Source organism: Taeniopygia guttata, chromosome 1 (assembly GCF_048771995.1).
Source record: "Taeniopygia guttata chromosome 1, bTaeGut7.mat, whole genome shotgun sequence".
NCBI classification, from domain to species: Eukaryota; Metazoa; Chordata; class Aves; order Passeriformes; family Estrildidae; genus Taeniopygia; species Taeniopygia guttata.
In genome coordinates, this window is record NC_133024.1 from 81290509 (window position 1) to 81308553 (window position 18045).

General features: G+C 43.8%; 2 protein-coding genes across 3 annotated transcripts in view; both read left to right on the forward strand.

Moving 5' to 3' along the window:
• The first annotated feature begins 8013 nt into the window (after nt 1-8013).
• ZBED1 (zinc finger BED-type containing 1) lies at nt 8014-17160 on the forward strand. The gene is made up of 2 exons (XM_030277100.4): nt 8014-8153; nt 15022-17160. The coding sequence occupies exon 2, from the start codon at nt 15073-15075 to the stop codon at nt 17158-17160; it is 2088 nt and encodes a 695-aa protein (XP_030132960.1). The 5' UTR covers nt 8014-8153; nt 15022-15072.
• DHRSX (dehydrogenase/reductase X-linked) overlaps nt 8020-18045 on the forward strand; it is a 161544-nt gene continuing 151518 nt past the window's right edge. Inside the window, exon 1 of one of the 2 annotated variants that reach the window (XM_030277110.4) lies at nt 8020-8153. In XM_030277110.4, the coding sequence (XP_030132970.4) occupies nt 8042-8153 (112 nt within the window). In that variant the 5' untranslated portion in view covers nt 8020-8041. Of the gene's footprint in view, nt 8154-17059; nt 17199-18045 lie in introns of those variants that run through there. The other variant, XM_072931890.1, reaches the window with a different exon arrangement.

Here is an 18045-nt window from a genome sequence, read left to right on the forward strand (position 1 = left end):
ATGATGATGTTGAATTAAACTGCCATCTTAATAGACTTTAAAATTAAATTATCATAAGTAATGGATTACATATAATCAAAATAGTTTATGACCTTTAAAAAATATGAAGACTAATATCGTATGTAAAATTGGAATCAGATGTAGAATCATAGAATATTTCAAGTTGGAAAGGTCCGAAAGGATTATTGATTGCAGCTCCATGCTTCTTGCAGGACTGTCCAAAAATAAACCATGTGACTAAGAGCGTTGTCCAGATGCTCCCTGAACTCTGGCAGGCTTGGTGCCATGACTACTTCCCTGGGGAGCATGTTCCAATGATCAATCAAAACTGAAAGTGTGTTCTTAACAGCTGTCAGGATGAGCTTTTGGCTTTTTCCATCCTTTAAATTATTTTTATAAGCACAATGAATTTTCTTTGATAATTTCTAGGGCGTACATTCTAGGGGGTCAAACTACAATTCTGGAACATTTTGCACTTCCTCACAGACAAATATTGGAGAAAATGTCAGTTGTGAACCCTGCTGAATATTCTCTGCAGTTGTTCTTAAGGCAATTTGACATTGATCACACTATGATTTGCTTTTACACTGAGAAAAATGAGATGAAGAAAAAAATAAAGCTCAGTGTTTACTGAAACTTGGATCATCCCAAGGACAAGGAATGAGAAATGTCTCTCTCCTCAGACATCAGATGTCTCTTACCTTGTCTATGTCATATGTGAACGTGCCCTCAAGAACAGCAGAACTTACTTATTGTTTTGTTTAAATATTCCTTTCAAATCTGAAATGTCGAGTCTGTTAATTTCTTGGCCATGTGAGCTTTTCACACAGTTCCTTTGTACTTGGTAAATTAATGTAATGCTATAGAATATCTGAAGTCCAAACCAGTAGTGCACAATCCAAACATAAACAAGTTATATAACACTGCAATCATTCATTTATTAAAGTAAGTGGAAAATTCAAAGCATACGTAATCTTTTTGGACAACTGACAGGCAGGTGTGATCAAGAGAACAGAGAATCCAGTGATTGTAGGCAGATAGAGAGACAGGTTTGTCTGGGTGAATAGGAAGTAAAGCAAGACAGAATTTGGAAAAATGGGAGAGAGCATTGGCTGTCCCAGGATAAGGAGAAGTAACAGTGCAGAGATTGCTGAAGGCATTAGACGAACAAGCTGTAGCAGTAACAAGTGTCTAGGGAGATCAGGGAGACAGGACCCATTGACAAAGCATCTGTGCCAGAGGGAAGGGGTAAAAAGAAGAGTAAAGTGGGCTTAAAGAACTGTCAGACCATTTCCTACTCTCAATAATCCCCCAGTGTATTTGATATAGAAGGGAGAAAGATAACATGGGGCCCCAGACACGTCCCAGCTCAGGTCACCATTGCATCCCTCTTGATTTTGGTCCACCTCTCAGCACACCTCTGCCTGGGGTCAGGGATGGGCAGCTACCCCTCACCTCAGCACTGCCACAAGATAGATGATTTTACTGCACCAGGCTTTTTAGCTCCACTTGCTTTCAAACATCCTCACCTTAGAGACCAGAAGGTTGCCCGTCTTCATCCTTCCACTGCATGACATGATCTAGGTTAGCAGTGAGTTGGACCATTTTTTAGCAAAGTTAAACCAAAGTGAATCAACCTCTAGGATTTCTCTCAGTTCCTATCTTCTGTCACCTGTATGTCTTCCTTTGCATCATGTTTTGGCCTGATATACCTTCCAACTTGTTTTAGACATCTCTTTACCCGTCCCTGCATTTACTCTCTCATATGCCACAGTCTTAGAGACAGGCAGCTGGAAATACCCAGTCAGTCTTTAGAAACATCAACAAAAATAAGAGATGCGCTTCCCATGCTTGGGGGAGCATTGAGGTCAGAACCTGCCCCCAAGGAGCCAAGTGCAAAAGCAGTGTGGATCATAAAGACAACATGTAAGAATCCAATCTAAGAAGTCAATTGTTGAAACAGGATACATGTGGAAAAGTATCTTTATGCTGATGTGAGGCACACACAGACAGACTGGGGAACAAAGCCAGGTCACTTCAAGCTGTGTGAAAAGCTGTATGAAAAGCTCACAACAGGTAAGAATTGTCCTCTTCTGGCAGCAGCAGGTGCCTCCACTCACTGTCTAAAACATCAGTCACAGCCCCAGCCTCACATGCATGTGCATGGGGCACAGTGCTTGCTACTTCGGCCAATTCTGTCCAACTCTGAAGATCTTGACATTCAAACTCCATCTCTCCACTTCCTTGACCTGGTCACCTATCTATCATCAGTGTGAGGACACCCTGCTTGCAGCATGGAGTCACCTGCTTACTATAGCTGATATGCCCAAAACCAAGACTCTCATGTCCTCAAAGGATTCAATCCAACTGCTTCCCAAAGCTGCAACACCAGTAAGTGTAGTCTTCAGGGAAGTGCCCACAAACAGCACTGATGAGAACAGTGCACTCTGCTTCCAAACCTTCAATACCAACCGCAGCAATGTTGTCATAACCCCGTTTGGGTAAGGGGATGGGCAGGATTAAATGTACTTGAAAGCTGGTCTGCTACGTTCTCCCCACAAATCTTGCCTTGAGCAATATTATTTTATGTGGCACTCAAGTATTCTTGCAAGCAGATGCAACAAAAATACAGGTGCAGATCAACTCACGATGCCCAGTTTTTGAGGACTGATTCTGCTTTATTATGTCCTTCATATTAGAATGGTGCTAGCCACACTTCTGATGAAAGATGCATTTGTCTTACAGTATTGCTAAGGAAGAGATCAAAGACAGGTGGCAGACATGGGTGTCATGGAAAACTCTTGCTTTGGACCATAGGAATTTTCTGTCCATTTGCTGAACCCTAACAAAATACTCTTAGCTATGGGTTGGGCAGTGTTGCATAGGGAATGCCGCAGCTGCACGCACACATCCCTATACAAATATGGAAATAATCACGTGGCAGTTACTGACACTAGATATTTTTTAACACAAATGAACTTACCGTCAACAAAGCCATTTCCATAGAGGGCATAATTAATCTTTTTTTTATTTAATAGCATTATTTTCTTGGTGCTAGAATATTGCCAGTTCACCCTGCTTGTTTAAATGTCTGAAATTCCTCTGCTCCTCTCCTGTCCTGACTAACAGAAATAACATTGTGCCATTATAATGCATCAGCTTTTCCCTTACCCCATTGGAGGCATTAAGGAATATATTAGCCAGAGTTGGATGTTCAATGGAACCTTGACACCCTGGTCTTCTTCTGCTGTGATTTTCTGATGAAAATCAATCCCTTTCACTCTCTGTGGGGTTTTGTTTCTATTCTTCTGTTTCACATATATTCAGGTTCTTATCCCCTGAGTGCTTATCATCCCTTGTGCCCAGGATTTTGTCAAAGAGCTTTTGAAACTTCATGTATGTTAATCAATCAGTTAATCTACTTACAGACATTTTCCAATAAATCCAGGAATTACGTAAGAACTGATTTCCACTGCTGAAATAATGCTGGTTACATCTAGAATTTCCATATGACTTGTTCTTCTTTCAGCCAAGTCAAGTTGCCATGTACAGTTTGAAACCTGTTAATACCCCTGCTCAATTCTAAATATATGTAGTAGTTTTAAGTGTATTTTTGTTAGCAACTCACCTGCTTCATATTTATGTCTCTGTGCAAGTTTCGTGGATAAACATATGTTTGGACATTTTAAAAAATTATTTTTACTTTTGTAATTGCTTTTTTTCTGCATACCTTCTTCTAACTCTTTGGCCTCTGAGTCTTGACTGAGCTTCACAGGGGATGCTCAGAAGTTACCTGATATGGAGAAGGTGTATGAGGTCTGCAAACCAGACTGAACTATTCATGCTTCAGGCTTTTCAGACCAAATAGATCCTGAAAGTGTGACATACTCTGAATACTTAGATGCACAAATACAACAGTTGCTGCAGAGATGGTTGATTAAAAAAAAAAAAAAAAAAAAAAAGAACAACTCAGAAGGAAGAACAATCAGCACACTATGCTTCTTGCATAATAGCTGTGTGGTTTGAGCATTTTGTGGAAGAGGGGAAGTTGTCTCTATTCCAAGACTCCACTGCACTTATTAGTCCATATTTCATCCTGTTCTTCTCTAGTCTAAAAAGCCTAGATTCTTCAGGGAATGTGGATTTGAACACTGTTGGCTCATTCCCATGAACCTAAATGCTAGGCTAAGAAACCTTCAGATTTCTTTTTTTTTAACTGCATACCTGGGTGTCCTTATAGACACAGTGGCAAAGGTAATTTTTTTTTTTCCCAATGAAACCATTTTCTTGAAAAGTGAAATATCTGAAAAAGGCTGAGAGGGACCAAAAGCCATTCCCCCTTCATGGGAAAATACTGTAGCATTCTGTTACACAGAAGGTTGATCTTAGAACAATCTACTGTCTATCTTCCCCAGTGTTACTGAAGAACAGTATGTCCCATCAGATTATTGCCCACAGCAGAGCCTGCTCTCAGTCCCCAGGACTTTTACTGTGTAGCTTGCAGACACCTCTCCCTCTGGCAAAGTTTCTAAGTAACTGACTCTCCCCAAGCTACTATGAAGGCTGCCTAAGAGCTTACTGCTCCATACAGATCTGCTGTGCTCAAGTGCCCAATATTATGCAAGATGATGTCTAGTTTTAGGGTACCTAAAATTACTCTTCTTGCATAGAGGAAGGAAAAAAAAGGCATATGTCAAAAAAAAAAAAAAAAAAAAAAAAACAGCCTGTCAAAATTGTCTGCAGGTGCAAAAACCCCTACCATGAATTCCAGATGCAATCCCAACTGACTGTTTTCCAGCACTGCCTATTACTGTGAGCAACTCCCTACTGAACCTGAAAGCTCCTCAGGCATTTGACTATGTTCACCCACACATGTTAAGGAGGTGCTGTTCTGGGAAGATAGGCACTTATCTCTTGCCTCAAGTCCCAATACAATCCAGCTTAGGAAGACAGGCATTTAAATCCCTTTTAGAAGCCTGAAAAATTAGCAGCAGTCGGAATTTTGTCTGGTTTTTTCTGACATGGGCCATCAGCTTCCACACAGGTGCATAAGACTGAGAGCAGGATTTGAGCTAAACACAGGAGTGCAAGTGTACATTTTACCATTAGAGAGGGACTGTTGTTTCACTGACGTTTTACAAGACTACCCCAACTATTACACCATGCTTGGGCAGAAAGCATCAACTTTTCCTACTGTGTGTGGATACAAGGAGTTGTTGGCTCCAGTTCTCATCTCAAGAGAAAAAAAACAAGAGGAAAAAACTCTCATGTGGAAAAGACGTGTCATACAGGAGACAAGAAAAACAAAGCATAACCTTTTAACTCTCCACCTTGTGCCAGAGAGCATCTGGACTGCTAGGCCAACCTTGGGTTTGCTTTTGTCTTCTCTGATGTGGCCCTGTGCCTCATGTGTTCCAGGCTGCACAGGCACTCAGTTGCAACACCATCCACACTACCCCAATGGATGGTTGCTGATTATGCCATTCTGCTGAGAAGTTGGAGCTCAGGGCTTAATTAGAGTCTAAAAACATCACCCACTTCCTTTCTTACAAGTTTTTGCATCTTTATGCAAAATGTGGGTGGAAGCACTGTGATCTCATTAACGTCAGTCCTGCAGTAGGGATAGAGAGGCTGGATCCTGTGTTGATGAAGTGTTAGGAGTGTTTCAGATGAGTTTCCAAGAGGATATCAGTGCTCTAGCTGCAGGCTGGCTTTGCCCACTGGCACTGTGAGTTCAGTTGCAGTCAGTGGAAAGAAGGAGGCACTCTTAAGTGCCTCAAAGAAAGCCATCATTTTCTGCAGGTCTTCAGAAGTGCCTCTCTCTGTGTCCTCTACCCACACAGCAAAGCTGAGGAATTAGATTGCTCCTTTTGTCCCTTCCAGGGCTAAGACACCTAAAATTTCATTGAGGTAATAATGTCTCAGTGACGTATCTAAAGTAGATGGATGAGATTCCAGACTGAATACTTGGGGCTTTGGAGTAAATGATTGCAAGAAAAACCAAAGTGTCAATAATAAGATGCAAGCTGTTGAAAACCAAAGAAAAGAAAGCATTGATTAAAATAAGCATGTATTAGAAGACTATTTGAAAAGAATCAAAGACTGCAGCCTTTCGTAATTATTTTCATTCCTCCTCCATGCCCCATTAGCCTTTAGCAAAAAATAATTTAAGATATGGTTGGAAAAGATTTTTTCTCATCTTTTCTGTGACACTGTACTCATGAACCATGGAGGGCTGAAAATCATTGTAACACACTGAGAAAAAGTAGTGGGTCCACTAAGACTGTAAAGTTAACCCATCAGTTTTCCCTCACTTAAGTCACATTCCTTGGATAGCATTGTCTGAAAAAGACAGAGGAGTATTTATCGCAGTAGCTTGAATATGCATCAATTGATTTTATTATACTAGAAAACCTGAGAAAGTATGGTTTATTTATATACAGATTGTGTAAATACACTGTAGGCAAGTTTCACAGTTTAATGTTGAAAGGGCTTTCATTAATGGTGTAGCTGTGAGAAAAGGAGGTAAAGCAACATAAAAGAGTCAGGATTTGATTTTTACTGAGATAAGTTGAAAGAATAATTCACCTTTAGCAAATGTGTTTCTTCTTTCATGTTGTGTTATGTGTTGCTCTTTCTACTACTCCATGCATGGTTGCAAAAATATACATTAAGAATGAATCCCTCATTGATGTGACTTAATGATGTCTATCATTTATGTTTGCCTAATTCTCTGTGTTAATAAAAAAAAAAATCACCAGAGATCCATAAAATTAAATGGTTGGTTTTGTCCTGGAGCAACTACACACTACGCTTTTACTTTAAGTGTATTTCTAACAGAAGACATGAAGTCAGTTCTGCTGAGCAATGTAACCAGATACTGAAAAAGTATGTTGTTAATTGCATTATTGTTTTAGAAAGTATGGAGTGGGGGTTTTTTAAAGGCTAGGAGATTGCATTTCAAATGCACTTCCAGAACTTTGTATGGTTTCCCATCTTTCTCAGACACAAAAAGTTACCTAAAGATTTGAAACTGAACATATGGGCCAACGTCTCCTATTGTGCAATGACTGATTTTGGTTTGTATCGATACTGAGGCTCATCTGCGTTTTTGAAAACTCACCGGTTCTGTGAATGAAAACCACGGCATTAGGACTAGACGCTCTATTTCCTGTCGCCGAAACCAGACATCTGCTAGAAGAACTGGTAGGCAGGACCCGCTTTTCTATCCCGAGTACTCACACTACGGCTGAGCATTAAAAATTGACAACACGATATAGCATGCGATATACCAGCTATCATTGTAAAGAAGGCATTCGTCAGACAGATGTGAAGTTCCGGCCCCTGAGGTAGGAAAGCTCTGAGCTGCATTTGGAGAAATCGGTACCTGCAACTGAGACCTCAAGAGGACTGAGCCTGAGGGATGCCCGAGGTGAGAGGGGTCGTGCCCAGACCCAGCGACGCTGTGGGGATCCGCACCAGCCCCTCATTTATGCCACAGTGAAGGGAAATGGTGAGACAACCCGATGAGCGCCTTCAGCCACGGGATCCTGAAGCAACGCCGAGTGCCTCACTCCGCCTGGGCACTGACGGGCTTGTAGCTGTCACAGATGTGGCAGCAAGAGTCTGCGCCACAACCCCGGCGGCCTCACCGGGCGGGCTGTCACGCCGCTGCCGCCTCCCCCCCCGCTGCTGCGTCGCGCCCGCCGCCCCTCTCCGTGTCGCCCTGCCGAGCTGCTCGGGCGGCCCGGCGGGGCTGACTCGCCGCGCTGCCGCCGCCGCCGCCGCGGCCGGTCCGCCCGCCGCCGCCCCTTCTCTTCCCTTCCCCCGCCACCGCACATGCCCAGAAGGGCGGGAGCCGCGGCGAGCCCGAGCGCTGGTGTGACAGCGGCGGCGCTTTCCCTTCCGTGGGTGGGTGGGGGCCGCGCCGCGCTCCCCGGCCCGGCCCGGCCCGGCGGAAACGCTGCGCCGGCCGCCTGTCAGCCCAGCGTCGTGCCCGCCGCGCCCCGAGCCCGCTGCCGCCGCGGGGCGGGAGGCGGCCATGTCGCTATTGTCTGCGCTGGTGCCCTTGCTCCGGGTGTACTGCATCGGCCTTCGCGTCATCCTGCACCAGCTGCGCCGCCGCTTCCAGCCGCGGTGCGCCCCGGCCTCAGGTGAGCACCGCAGCCAGCGCCGCGGGGCGGGGCGGCTCCGGGCCGGGAGGCGGCGGCCCCAGCCGCGGAGAGGGGAAAGTTTGCCGCGCGCCTCCCCCACCCACCGCGGGCAGGCGGCGGCTCGGGGCCCCGGGGCCGAGACCGCGCGGCCCAGCCGGCAGCGGCTGACAGGGAAGGGAAGGAGGGAACAGGGCAGGGCAGCCGCGACCTTGGCTATAGCGTGGGGCGCCGGGGCCGTGCCGCATCCCCCGAAGCAGGGCAGGGGCTGAGGCACCGCGGCGGCCCCAGCACGGGCGCCGCCGTCCGACTCCGCCCCTGCTCCCCTTCGGCGGCCGAGCAGGACCCGCCGAGCTGCCCGAGGGAAGGGCCCCGGGGGGCTGCGGCTGGCGGGGCGCCCTCCCGCCCCCGCCGCACGCCGCCCTCGCTGCCAGCCAGGCCCCGGCCCCACCGCCCCGGCCGGCCCCCGGGCCGCGGCCGCCCTGGACGCGGGGCGGGGCGGGGGGCCGGGCCCGGGACGGGCGCCGGGCTGCACGCCGGCCTGACTTGTGGCCTCGGGAGGCGGTGTGGGGGTTCCGTGGTCCGGGGGTCCCCGCTTCTCTTCTTCCTCTCTTTGGCTCTCTGACAGTGTCTCCTGAGAGCTCAGCTCAGAGCCGCGCGGGCGCTGCCTCCCTCAGCTCAGGTAGGTGCTCGGAAGGCGGGTAGCGGCGGGCAGCCTCCTCCTGCCCCCTGTGCCCCCACCCCACCGGGGCGACCGGGACCGCCGCTTTCGGCTTCCCTGTCTCGGCTGCTTCAAGAGGTGAACGTACCTCCAAAAGCTTAGTACTTGATACCGGCTGACACTCGCTGACAGCTTTTAGGCTAACAGTGACACTTGTAGTTTTTTTCTAAGGGACTTCAGGTTAGTCGTTGGTTTAAGAAGTTAGGTTTTTGCACTTTTCTGATTTGGAGCAACAGTTTGTTAAATTCTAACTTAGGGGAAACTCTGAGTTTATCAGAAAAAAAACCCCCGATTATCTGCTCGCATTACTCTTGAAGACTAAAATGCTTCTGAGTTTATAAACTTAGAGCAAACTAAGAGTTCGGGCAGATGTGTAGGTTATCATCAGAGCTGACCATACAGCTGCATTGAAGTCAATGCCTTTAACTTTCTGTCCTTATCAGCAAGTGAGCCTTTGTGGCCCTGTTGATAGTTTTAACCAGCGGAACAGTAAAAAACGTAATATTGAGAGGGCCTAGTGTTTCAGTAAGGAATTCAGGCAGATGAGGATATTGGTATAGTCAGTATCTGAAGTACTGGGAAGGAGATGGAACAAGTACACTGCACAATAGGAGCTTATTTCTTCATCTTTTCACACATTGCATCCTTGGGTAGAGTTTGTGTACTTTTTATTCAGTCCTGATTCTTCTGCTGGGATTCCCTTCTTCATTCTCAAAAGGCAGCAATGAAACCCTCAAACAAATGAGAGGACCCTGGTGACAAAAAGGGCAGATGTGCATATGGTTTGAAGTAATCTGAGCATTTTTCTAGCATTAGCGTTTCTTGGCAGGGGAAATTTGGGTATTTTGCCTAGGGTGTGTAACACTTTCCAAATCTTTTTTTGAACCAGAGAAATGGCATGATGAAAATGTGACCCAGTGTTTTGTTGCACTCTGCTCTTTGCTATTGAAAAAAAAGTGTTGAATTTGGAAATGCCAGAGCAAGGCAATGAAGATCCAATCTAGGAAATGTCACTTACCTAAGTGGGACCGAGGCAGATTTGACAGATGTGAAAAGTTTTCTTTGAGCCCTAACTTGTGATGTTTTTTTTCCAAGAATAAATGGTTTCTTCCTCAGTTAGTTGTTTGCACGCAGTTCCCTCTTGGCAGTTACCTGCTGCCTTGCTTTCACTCACTGTGTCCAGCCATTGCTTAAAAAAGTGATTCACCTTAACAACTGGCGCCTTTTTACCCAGATGAACCTTGTTTCCATAATAACTTCAAAATAGTGATGTCAGTGTAACAAAAAGCTAAAGTGTTGTTAGAACAAGCTTGGATCAGTTTCTTACAGTTCCTGTAAGAAAACACCGAGTACCTTTTTCAGATGGTAGTCCAGAAAGGCCTGTATGTTTAAAATTTTCTGTATCTTTTCTAAGGGGTGTCCATAACTCCCACAAGTACAGGCATTTTATTGTCAGGATGCCTTCCTTGGGATGGCTTGGAGTGGCAAAGGGGAGCTGGGGAGGAGAGGACCGGGAGGCATTCCTCTGATCCTGTCTTCCTTGGCCCCAGTTTCCATATCAGAGTTCCCACTCTCTGTGCAGCAGTGCTGCCGATCTTGCTTGGAAGATTTAAAAGAGAGGGATGTCTGCTGGCGTGTCCTTCAGCTCTGCGGATGAGTGAAAAGTTCTGGTCTCAGAGCAGCCCTTCTGCCTCTGAATTTTCCAAGAGAAGGTCGCTTTCTTATCCTTGTTGTGAAGAAGGGCTCAGGATTTTAATCCAAATAAACAAAACTAGTTTCACTTTTATTTTTCCTTACCCTAATTTAAGGGTTGTGTGCTCTTGGCACATGTGCTTTTAAAAGCGACCCTTGTGTTCTTTCACATCCCACTGGAGTTCATCCAATTTTTATAGATGGAAATCAAGTCATTTTTTTGCAGAAAGAGTTTGAGCTCTGAAATCTAGATTCAGTGCAAAAACCTGATAATTATTTTGAGTTGAAAACTGAAAAAATATTAACATTCTCTATTCAAGTGAATGCTCCCCACCTCAACACTGAGTAGGGAAGTTGACCTGAAATTCAGATCTTGAAGCTCAGGGAAGGAAAATACAGAGCTGAGACAAACAGGGTGTGCAGTCAGTGATTGCTTTGCTAGCTAAAATCAACATAGAGGAAAGTGCCGAAATAAAGGGGAACTTAAGTTAAACTTAAAAATACTTCTCCAAGTATTAATTACATAAACAGTATTATTGCTTAAATGTAGTTTTAGTGTTTAGTGGTTTAAACTATTAATAGTTTTCTTAGAAATTACTGCTTGGACTTCTTTTCAGTGCTTAATCTTAATTAATTGGAGGGAGGAAAAAAGCCCCGCGTGACTAAAGTTCTTGATTAAAACAGCTTTTCAAAAACACAGATCTAATCAGTGGATTGATAAAAGAGAAACCAGTATTAATTGTGACACCAGGATATTACCAGTGGAAAGGTGATCGCCAAAAATCATCCTACTGATTAGAAAAATAGTTCATATAATTAAAAATTTCTCAAGGAATTTATTTGGCATCTTTCTCCTGCATTTTTTTCTTCTACTGCACATATTTCATTGAAATTTAGTAGGGGAAACCTAAATCTTGAGTGTTATGTAGTAGTTTTGAAGTCTTTGTAGTTAAATTTGGAACCTGTAATGTGTAGAAAGCTGTATCTGAAGAATGTGGTTATGTGGAATAAATTAAGGAGACCTTAAAGGTTGACTCCTGTTCGTCTTAAAAGTGTTTAAAATTTCATACATTTATTAAGTTTCCTCAGTTTTTCGTTACTCAGTATCTACATTTGTACCAAGTTTCTTTACAGTTGTGAAATATTGATTTAGGATAATACATCTCGTAATTTTGATTCATATTTTGAGGTCTCTTACTTTATATGAGTAAAATGTAGTGGGAGCCTGAGCACTTCCTGCTCAAAGCTGCATGAGCTCCAGATTGTAAATCATCCAGAGGTGGGTAGAGAAATGATCAGGTGGAAAGGATTGATGGCAGGCAAAAATGCAGTTACATCAAGCAGTTAAACCCTCTCCCCACGCATGCCCCTACAAGAGTCATTAAGTTAGTTTCAGAATGAGGAATCACTTGCTTTATAGTTGCCCCTTTAGTGACTGAGGCAAAGGTTGTGGGACAAGGATACCCACAGGGTGCCATTGGTGTGCATGCACAGATAGGCAGAGCTAACGTTGCAGGGTGTCTGCATACCCCACATTTTCTCACATCCCTGTGCTTGGTTTCACAATCCAAGTGACTGTCGTGCGGGTTTTGAACCAATTTTCTTTGCCAGTGGGGAAACCGAGCCCTGCCTGCAAGGGTAACACAGCTGCTTTCACTAGCCATCATGACACAAGACATCACTAGCATTCATATTTTGGCCCAAGGCCTGCCCCGGAGAGGGAAGTCTTAGGAGAATGAGACAGGGCATCTGAGAGGTGTGAGGAGACAGCGCAGCCTGCCCCAAGAACAGCAGGGATGCGGTGCTAGGGCCAGAAAGTCTGGACTCTTCCTCCTCCTGTGGCAGCTTCGCTTCCAAGCCAGCACAGGATCGTCTCTGCAGGCTCTTAGAAGCCTCGGTCCCAGTACTGGCTGGTGTTGACCAGCTGTGTGGAGAAGGCAAGGGAAAGAAACAGCAGGTGCTCCAAAGGTGCTCTCCCATGCGTGGGAATTCAGGATTACTGTTGTTTTTGCCAGGACTAGACTGAACACTGTTTTTCTGAAAGTAGAGAAGTTTACCTCTTCCTGGAGTAAAATGAGAGGTGTGGGGTTTGGGTTTGTGTTCGTAATGCTACTTATTCTGCGTAACACTCAGTGAGAGGCAGGCATGATGAGCAGTTTATATTTGAGCTGTCATTAAAGGCTGTATTATACTGACATATCTTTAGCTGTGTCAATTCTGCTCTGGGCCACTGTTGCCAAGTGCCTGATACATCACAAAGTGAAGGCAAAGCTGTAACATACGTAAGAGTGAAGAGTAGGGTGAATTTGTAACACTCCCATACTCTGAAATAACTTCTACTTTGTAAGTTGGTGATGAACTTTTTATGATCCAAGGTGTGTGATACTAATTCTAAACATTAAAGATGCATCAATTCTTTTATTTCGGTGCCTTTCTCCTTTCTTTCAGGAATTGCCAGGTAAATGCAGGGAAAACTGTAAGATTTAATGAAATGCCATGAGCCTCCATGCTTCCTCGAGACACCATGTCATGGATTGAAACAGAGGAATCTAAAAGTTATGATAATATTTATCAATATGATATGACAGTGCACTATCTGATGGCATGGCAGGGTTACTTCATTACTCATTACACCACTTGGTCTTTCAAAATCATCCGTTTTTGTGGGATTGCATACCTTGGTGCTGTTGATATGCACTTGTTTGGAATTAGGCAGCATTACCATGTTGAATCAATAGTTTATCCTGGCAACTTAAAGGCACTGAATGAATCACAGTAGAAGGCATGCTAGTAGGCAGAACTTTGCCCCTCCCTCAGGAAAAAATGCAAAGTGTCTACACCCAGAAGTAAATCTTCAGAACAAATCCAATAAAATGCTTGCCCTGCATCTCTCATTCTGCTTCTTAACAAACAGCTGTGTTTAGATAAGCATGTTTAGTATCGGTTAACCTGTCTTTGGTTTTCCATTCATGACATTCAGAAAATGTTGCAAAATACCAGCTGTAGTTCAAAGAGAAAACTGTCTTTTCTTGTGAATGTTCTCCAGCAGCAGAAAGCACCCCAGAGAAGCTTCCACACATTTGTTTTTGTTTTTTTTTTTTAATATTCCCTTGCAGCAGTATGAAAAAGTCAGATTGTTTCTTCTTGCCCTAACTAGTCAGTCTTACCACTTGAGGATTTCTAGGCTTGGGCACAGGTGCAGCTCCTCAGCAGCAGGGAAGTAGCAATGCCATTGTTTTCAGTTTGATGCTCCTTATATTCTTCTCCTCTTCTCTTTCTCTGGATTTTTGTGAAGGAAGCTGCATCCGTGTCTAACTAATGTCTTCCTTCTCCTTCCTAGTGCTGACCAAGACCCTGGAAAAGGGCTTGTTGTCACTGTGGTGTGGAAGAAATAGAGAAGTGTCAGTGCATTTGTGTTGTGCTGTGACTTAGCTTTTTGGTGTAGTGAGATCAGCTCTGGTGGGTGCCAGCTGCCAGCACTGTTTACAGAGGCACTTTGGCCTCAAGTAGCACTTGCATGTGACTGCACAAGAAGCGTTTTCCTGTGCAGATATCAAGGTACAGATTGCCAAGTCTTGCTTTATCATCATACTCATCTCTAGTGTCAGTCCCTCCCAACTCCTGTAGCCTTCTGATGAAAATGCTGCAAAATTTTTTTCCAGCTGATGTGGATAATAACAATTATTAATGCTTCCCTGTCTGCTTTTCCTGTGATTATAATGTACTGTTATTCCAGGAACCACAAATGTGAACTGGTACTTCAGGAGATGACTTTGATTTCAGAAAGAGGACAGGAAAGGTGTCAGACATGTATTGTTGATCTGCATGTAGGTTCAAGCTCCTTTTCCTTTTTTTTCAGTCAGAAAACATCTTTACATTTGAGAGGAGCAGATTATTGCCATAATATGCATCACAGATTTTTTATTAGGATTTTTTTTTAAAGCAAAAGCTGGAAGAGTTAGATCAAGCTTACAAAACTTCTTTCAAAATAAACAAACAAGAAAACCTTTGCTCTTTTAGTATCAGGTTTCAGTTGAAATAAATGTTAACAACAAAGTTCAGTAATTCTTTGGCAAGAGGATGTTGGTCTAGTTCTAACTTAAGAGGCAGGAAAATACTATAGCAGATGACCAATTCTTGTGGCAGTAATTTATGAAGTCTGTGGTGAAACTTATAGTTTCTCTACCCAGAATTACGAAATTCCAGAAAAAATATTTACTCAGGTCTCCTAGCTCAGTTTCACAGCAGAATGGGATATATTAAAACCCATTTTAATTTTTGACAATCCAGTGGGCGGCTTCTTGTAGGTCACACTTCCTGCAAATTTCGTCTTTAAATTTGCAAATGTAATTAGCGAGTAGGTTTCTTGATGCATTCACAGAAATGCTGATTTCACATAGTTGAGTGTGGTCAAACTTGTGCTTTCTCATTGTATCTTTATCTTACTGCCTTTATCAGGTACTCATTAATGAGTGAAGGATCAAAAGGTGGGACGGTGGCCAAGAAGCAATGGAGAATAAAAGTTTAGAAGGTTCCCCATCAGACCTAAAGTTAGTGGCTCACCCGAGAGCAAAGAGTAAAGTATGGAAGTACTTTGGGTTTGATACCAATGCAGAAGGATGCATATTACAGTGGAAGAAGATCTACTGCCGTATTTGCATGGCACAGATTGCCTATTCGGGAAATACATCCAACCTTTCCTACCACCTTGAGAAAAACCACCCTGATGAATTCTGTGAGTTTGTGAAAAGTAACACTGAGCAAATGAGGGAAGCCTTTGCCACAGCATTTTCAAAAATCAAGCCGGAGTCATCGCAGCAGGTTGTTCAAGATAGCCTCATCATGAAGACCTACCAGAACTACGAAAACAAAAAACATCAGGAACTGACATCTGCAGTCATCAGCTTAATTTGCGAGGGCATGTATCCAGCCTCCATTGTTGATGAACCTACCTTCAAGGCCCTCTTGAGAACAGCGGACCCCAGGTATGAACTTCCAAGCCGGAAGTACTTCTGTACAAAAGCGATTCCTGAAAAGTACAGTGCTATTAGAGAAATTGTGCTGAAAGAGCTCACTGAGGTTCTGTGGTGTGGCATATCCACAGATATGTGGAGGAGTGAAAACCAGAACAGGTCATATGTAACTGTGGCAGTTCACTTTCTCAGCAGCGGTCCTGCCAACTGCCTGGCTGTGAACTCACGGTGTTTGAAAACATTCGAAGTACCAGAGGATAACACTGCAGAGACCATTACACGAGTTCTTTACGAAACATTCATTGAGTGGGGGATCAATACAAAAGTCTTTGGTGCTACAACAGATTACAGTAAAGACATTGTAAAGGCTTGCTCTCTCTTAGATATTCCCGTACAGATGCCTTGTTTGGGCCACTCTTTTAACGCAGGAATACAACAAGCTTTTCAGCTCCCCAAACTGTGCAACCTTCTCGCCAGGTGCCGAAAGCTGGTGGAGTATTTTCAGCAGTCTACGGTCGCAATGTACATGCTGAGTGAAAAGCAGAAGCAACAGAATATTCTCCACTGCATGCTGGTAAGTGACCGTGTTTCCTGGTGGGGAAGCACACTTGCTATGCTGCAGCGCCTCAAGGAGCAGCAGTTTGTCATTGCAGCTGTTCTCGTGGAGGACAGCAACAACCACCACCTCATGCTGGAATCCAGTGAGTGGAATACAATCGAAGGGCTGGTGGAGCTGCTCCAGCCTTTCAAGCAGGTTGCAGAGATGATGTCTGCTTCAAAGTACCCGACGATAAGTATGGTGAAGCCACTTCTCCACATGCTTCTGAATACCACTCTGAACATCAAAGAGAACGATTTGAAAGAAATCAGCATGGCAAAGGAGGTGATTGCTAAAGAGTTGTCAACCACCTACCAGCACACACCTGAGATAGACATGTTTCTCAATGTTGCAACTTTCTTGGATCCCCGCTACAAAAAACTGCCTTTTCTTTCAGCCTTTGAGAGGCAGCAGGTGGAAAACAGAGTGGTGGAAGAAGCAAAAAGCCTACTGGAGAAAGTAAAAGAAAATAGTTTTAGAACTGAGGAGAAATTCTTCACTGTTTCAGAAGAGCCCCCTATGAAAAAAATCATCATCTCCTCTACTCCTCCTCCTACCAGTGTCATCAACAACATGCTCGCAGAGATCTTTTGCCAGACAGGAGGCGTGGAAGACCAGGAGGAATGGCATGCTCAAATCCTTGAGGAGTTGAGCAACTTCAAGTCACAAAAGGTCCTTGGTTTGAATGAAGACCCGTTGAAGTGGTGGTCTGACAGACTAGCACTGTTTCCAGTTTTACCAAAGGTTCTTCAAAAATACTGGTGTATTCTGGCCACAAGGGTCTTCCCTGAACGCCTTTTTGGTTCTTCTGCTAATGTTGTGAGTGCAAAGAGAAACCGGTTAGCCCCGGCTCATGTGGATGAGCAGATCTTTTTGTATGAAAACAGTCGCAATGGGTCTGAGGCAGAACCGGAGGATGAAGATGAAGGAGAGTGGGGTTTGGAACAGGAACAGATCTTTAATTTAAATGACTCGGTAAACATAAACAACAGTTTCTTTAATATTCGAGACAGTGGGTTTGTTTAACAGGACTGCTGCGGTACATTTAATGACAAACAAAAGAGGTATTTGTCTTAAGTTACCAAAAATTCTTCTGTTTTATGCTATGAATGCTGTAAATATTGAACAGTTGTAACAAACTTGATTTAGCTTCCACTGTCTGTGTTTTTCCCACTATCTTAAAACATGAATGACTTGTGATCAAACAGCACTGAAATGAACGAGGAAATAAATTCTACAAAGACTGTGGTTTCTGACTGTGGCCCAGATTTCAGAAAGCACTTATCCATGTGCTTCCTTTCCACTTGTTTCAGTGGAAAGCACATGCTTATGTGCTTTCTATCATAAAATTATTTTCCTGAATTAGGACCTTGAGGAAGTTTTTTTTAAATTTATGCCTCCATTTGCAAATCCTGTGTGACTCAGGATGCTAGCTTTAAATTTTGGATTTTAAAATATTTTTAAAATCCATACATCTGAGCAGTGAATATTTTTAGAATATATTGTTGCTATGGAATGAAAAAAGATCTTGAGCCTGATTTTCACTACCTCATGTCTTTGGTCTGGTCTATGCTAGTAAAGTTCAGTTGGTATAATTATGTTGGTTAGGGAACTGATGTGTTATTATTTTAACTGATACTGTGCTGGCATAGGCTGTAGTGTGGATGCATTTATACCAGGATAATTTATTTTCCTTTCCACTGCAGTGTAAATGGTATAAACACTTAAACTCATTTTGCTGTGTCCACGTTCGTCCAGTTTTACCATTTGACTGCAGCTAAATGGCAACATTGTTTTGTTGTTTTGTTTTGCTTTGTGTCTGAGCAAGACCTGATTGTAGTCTCTTGTGCTTTTGCAAAGTGGGAACCAAGTGTGGGGTCGAGGCAGTGTTGTGTTACCTTTGCCTTGTGC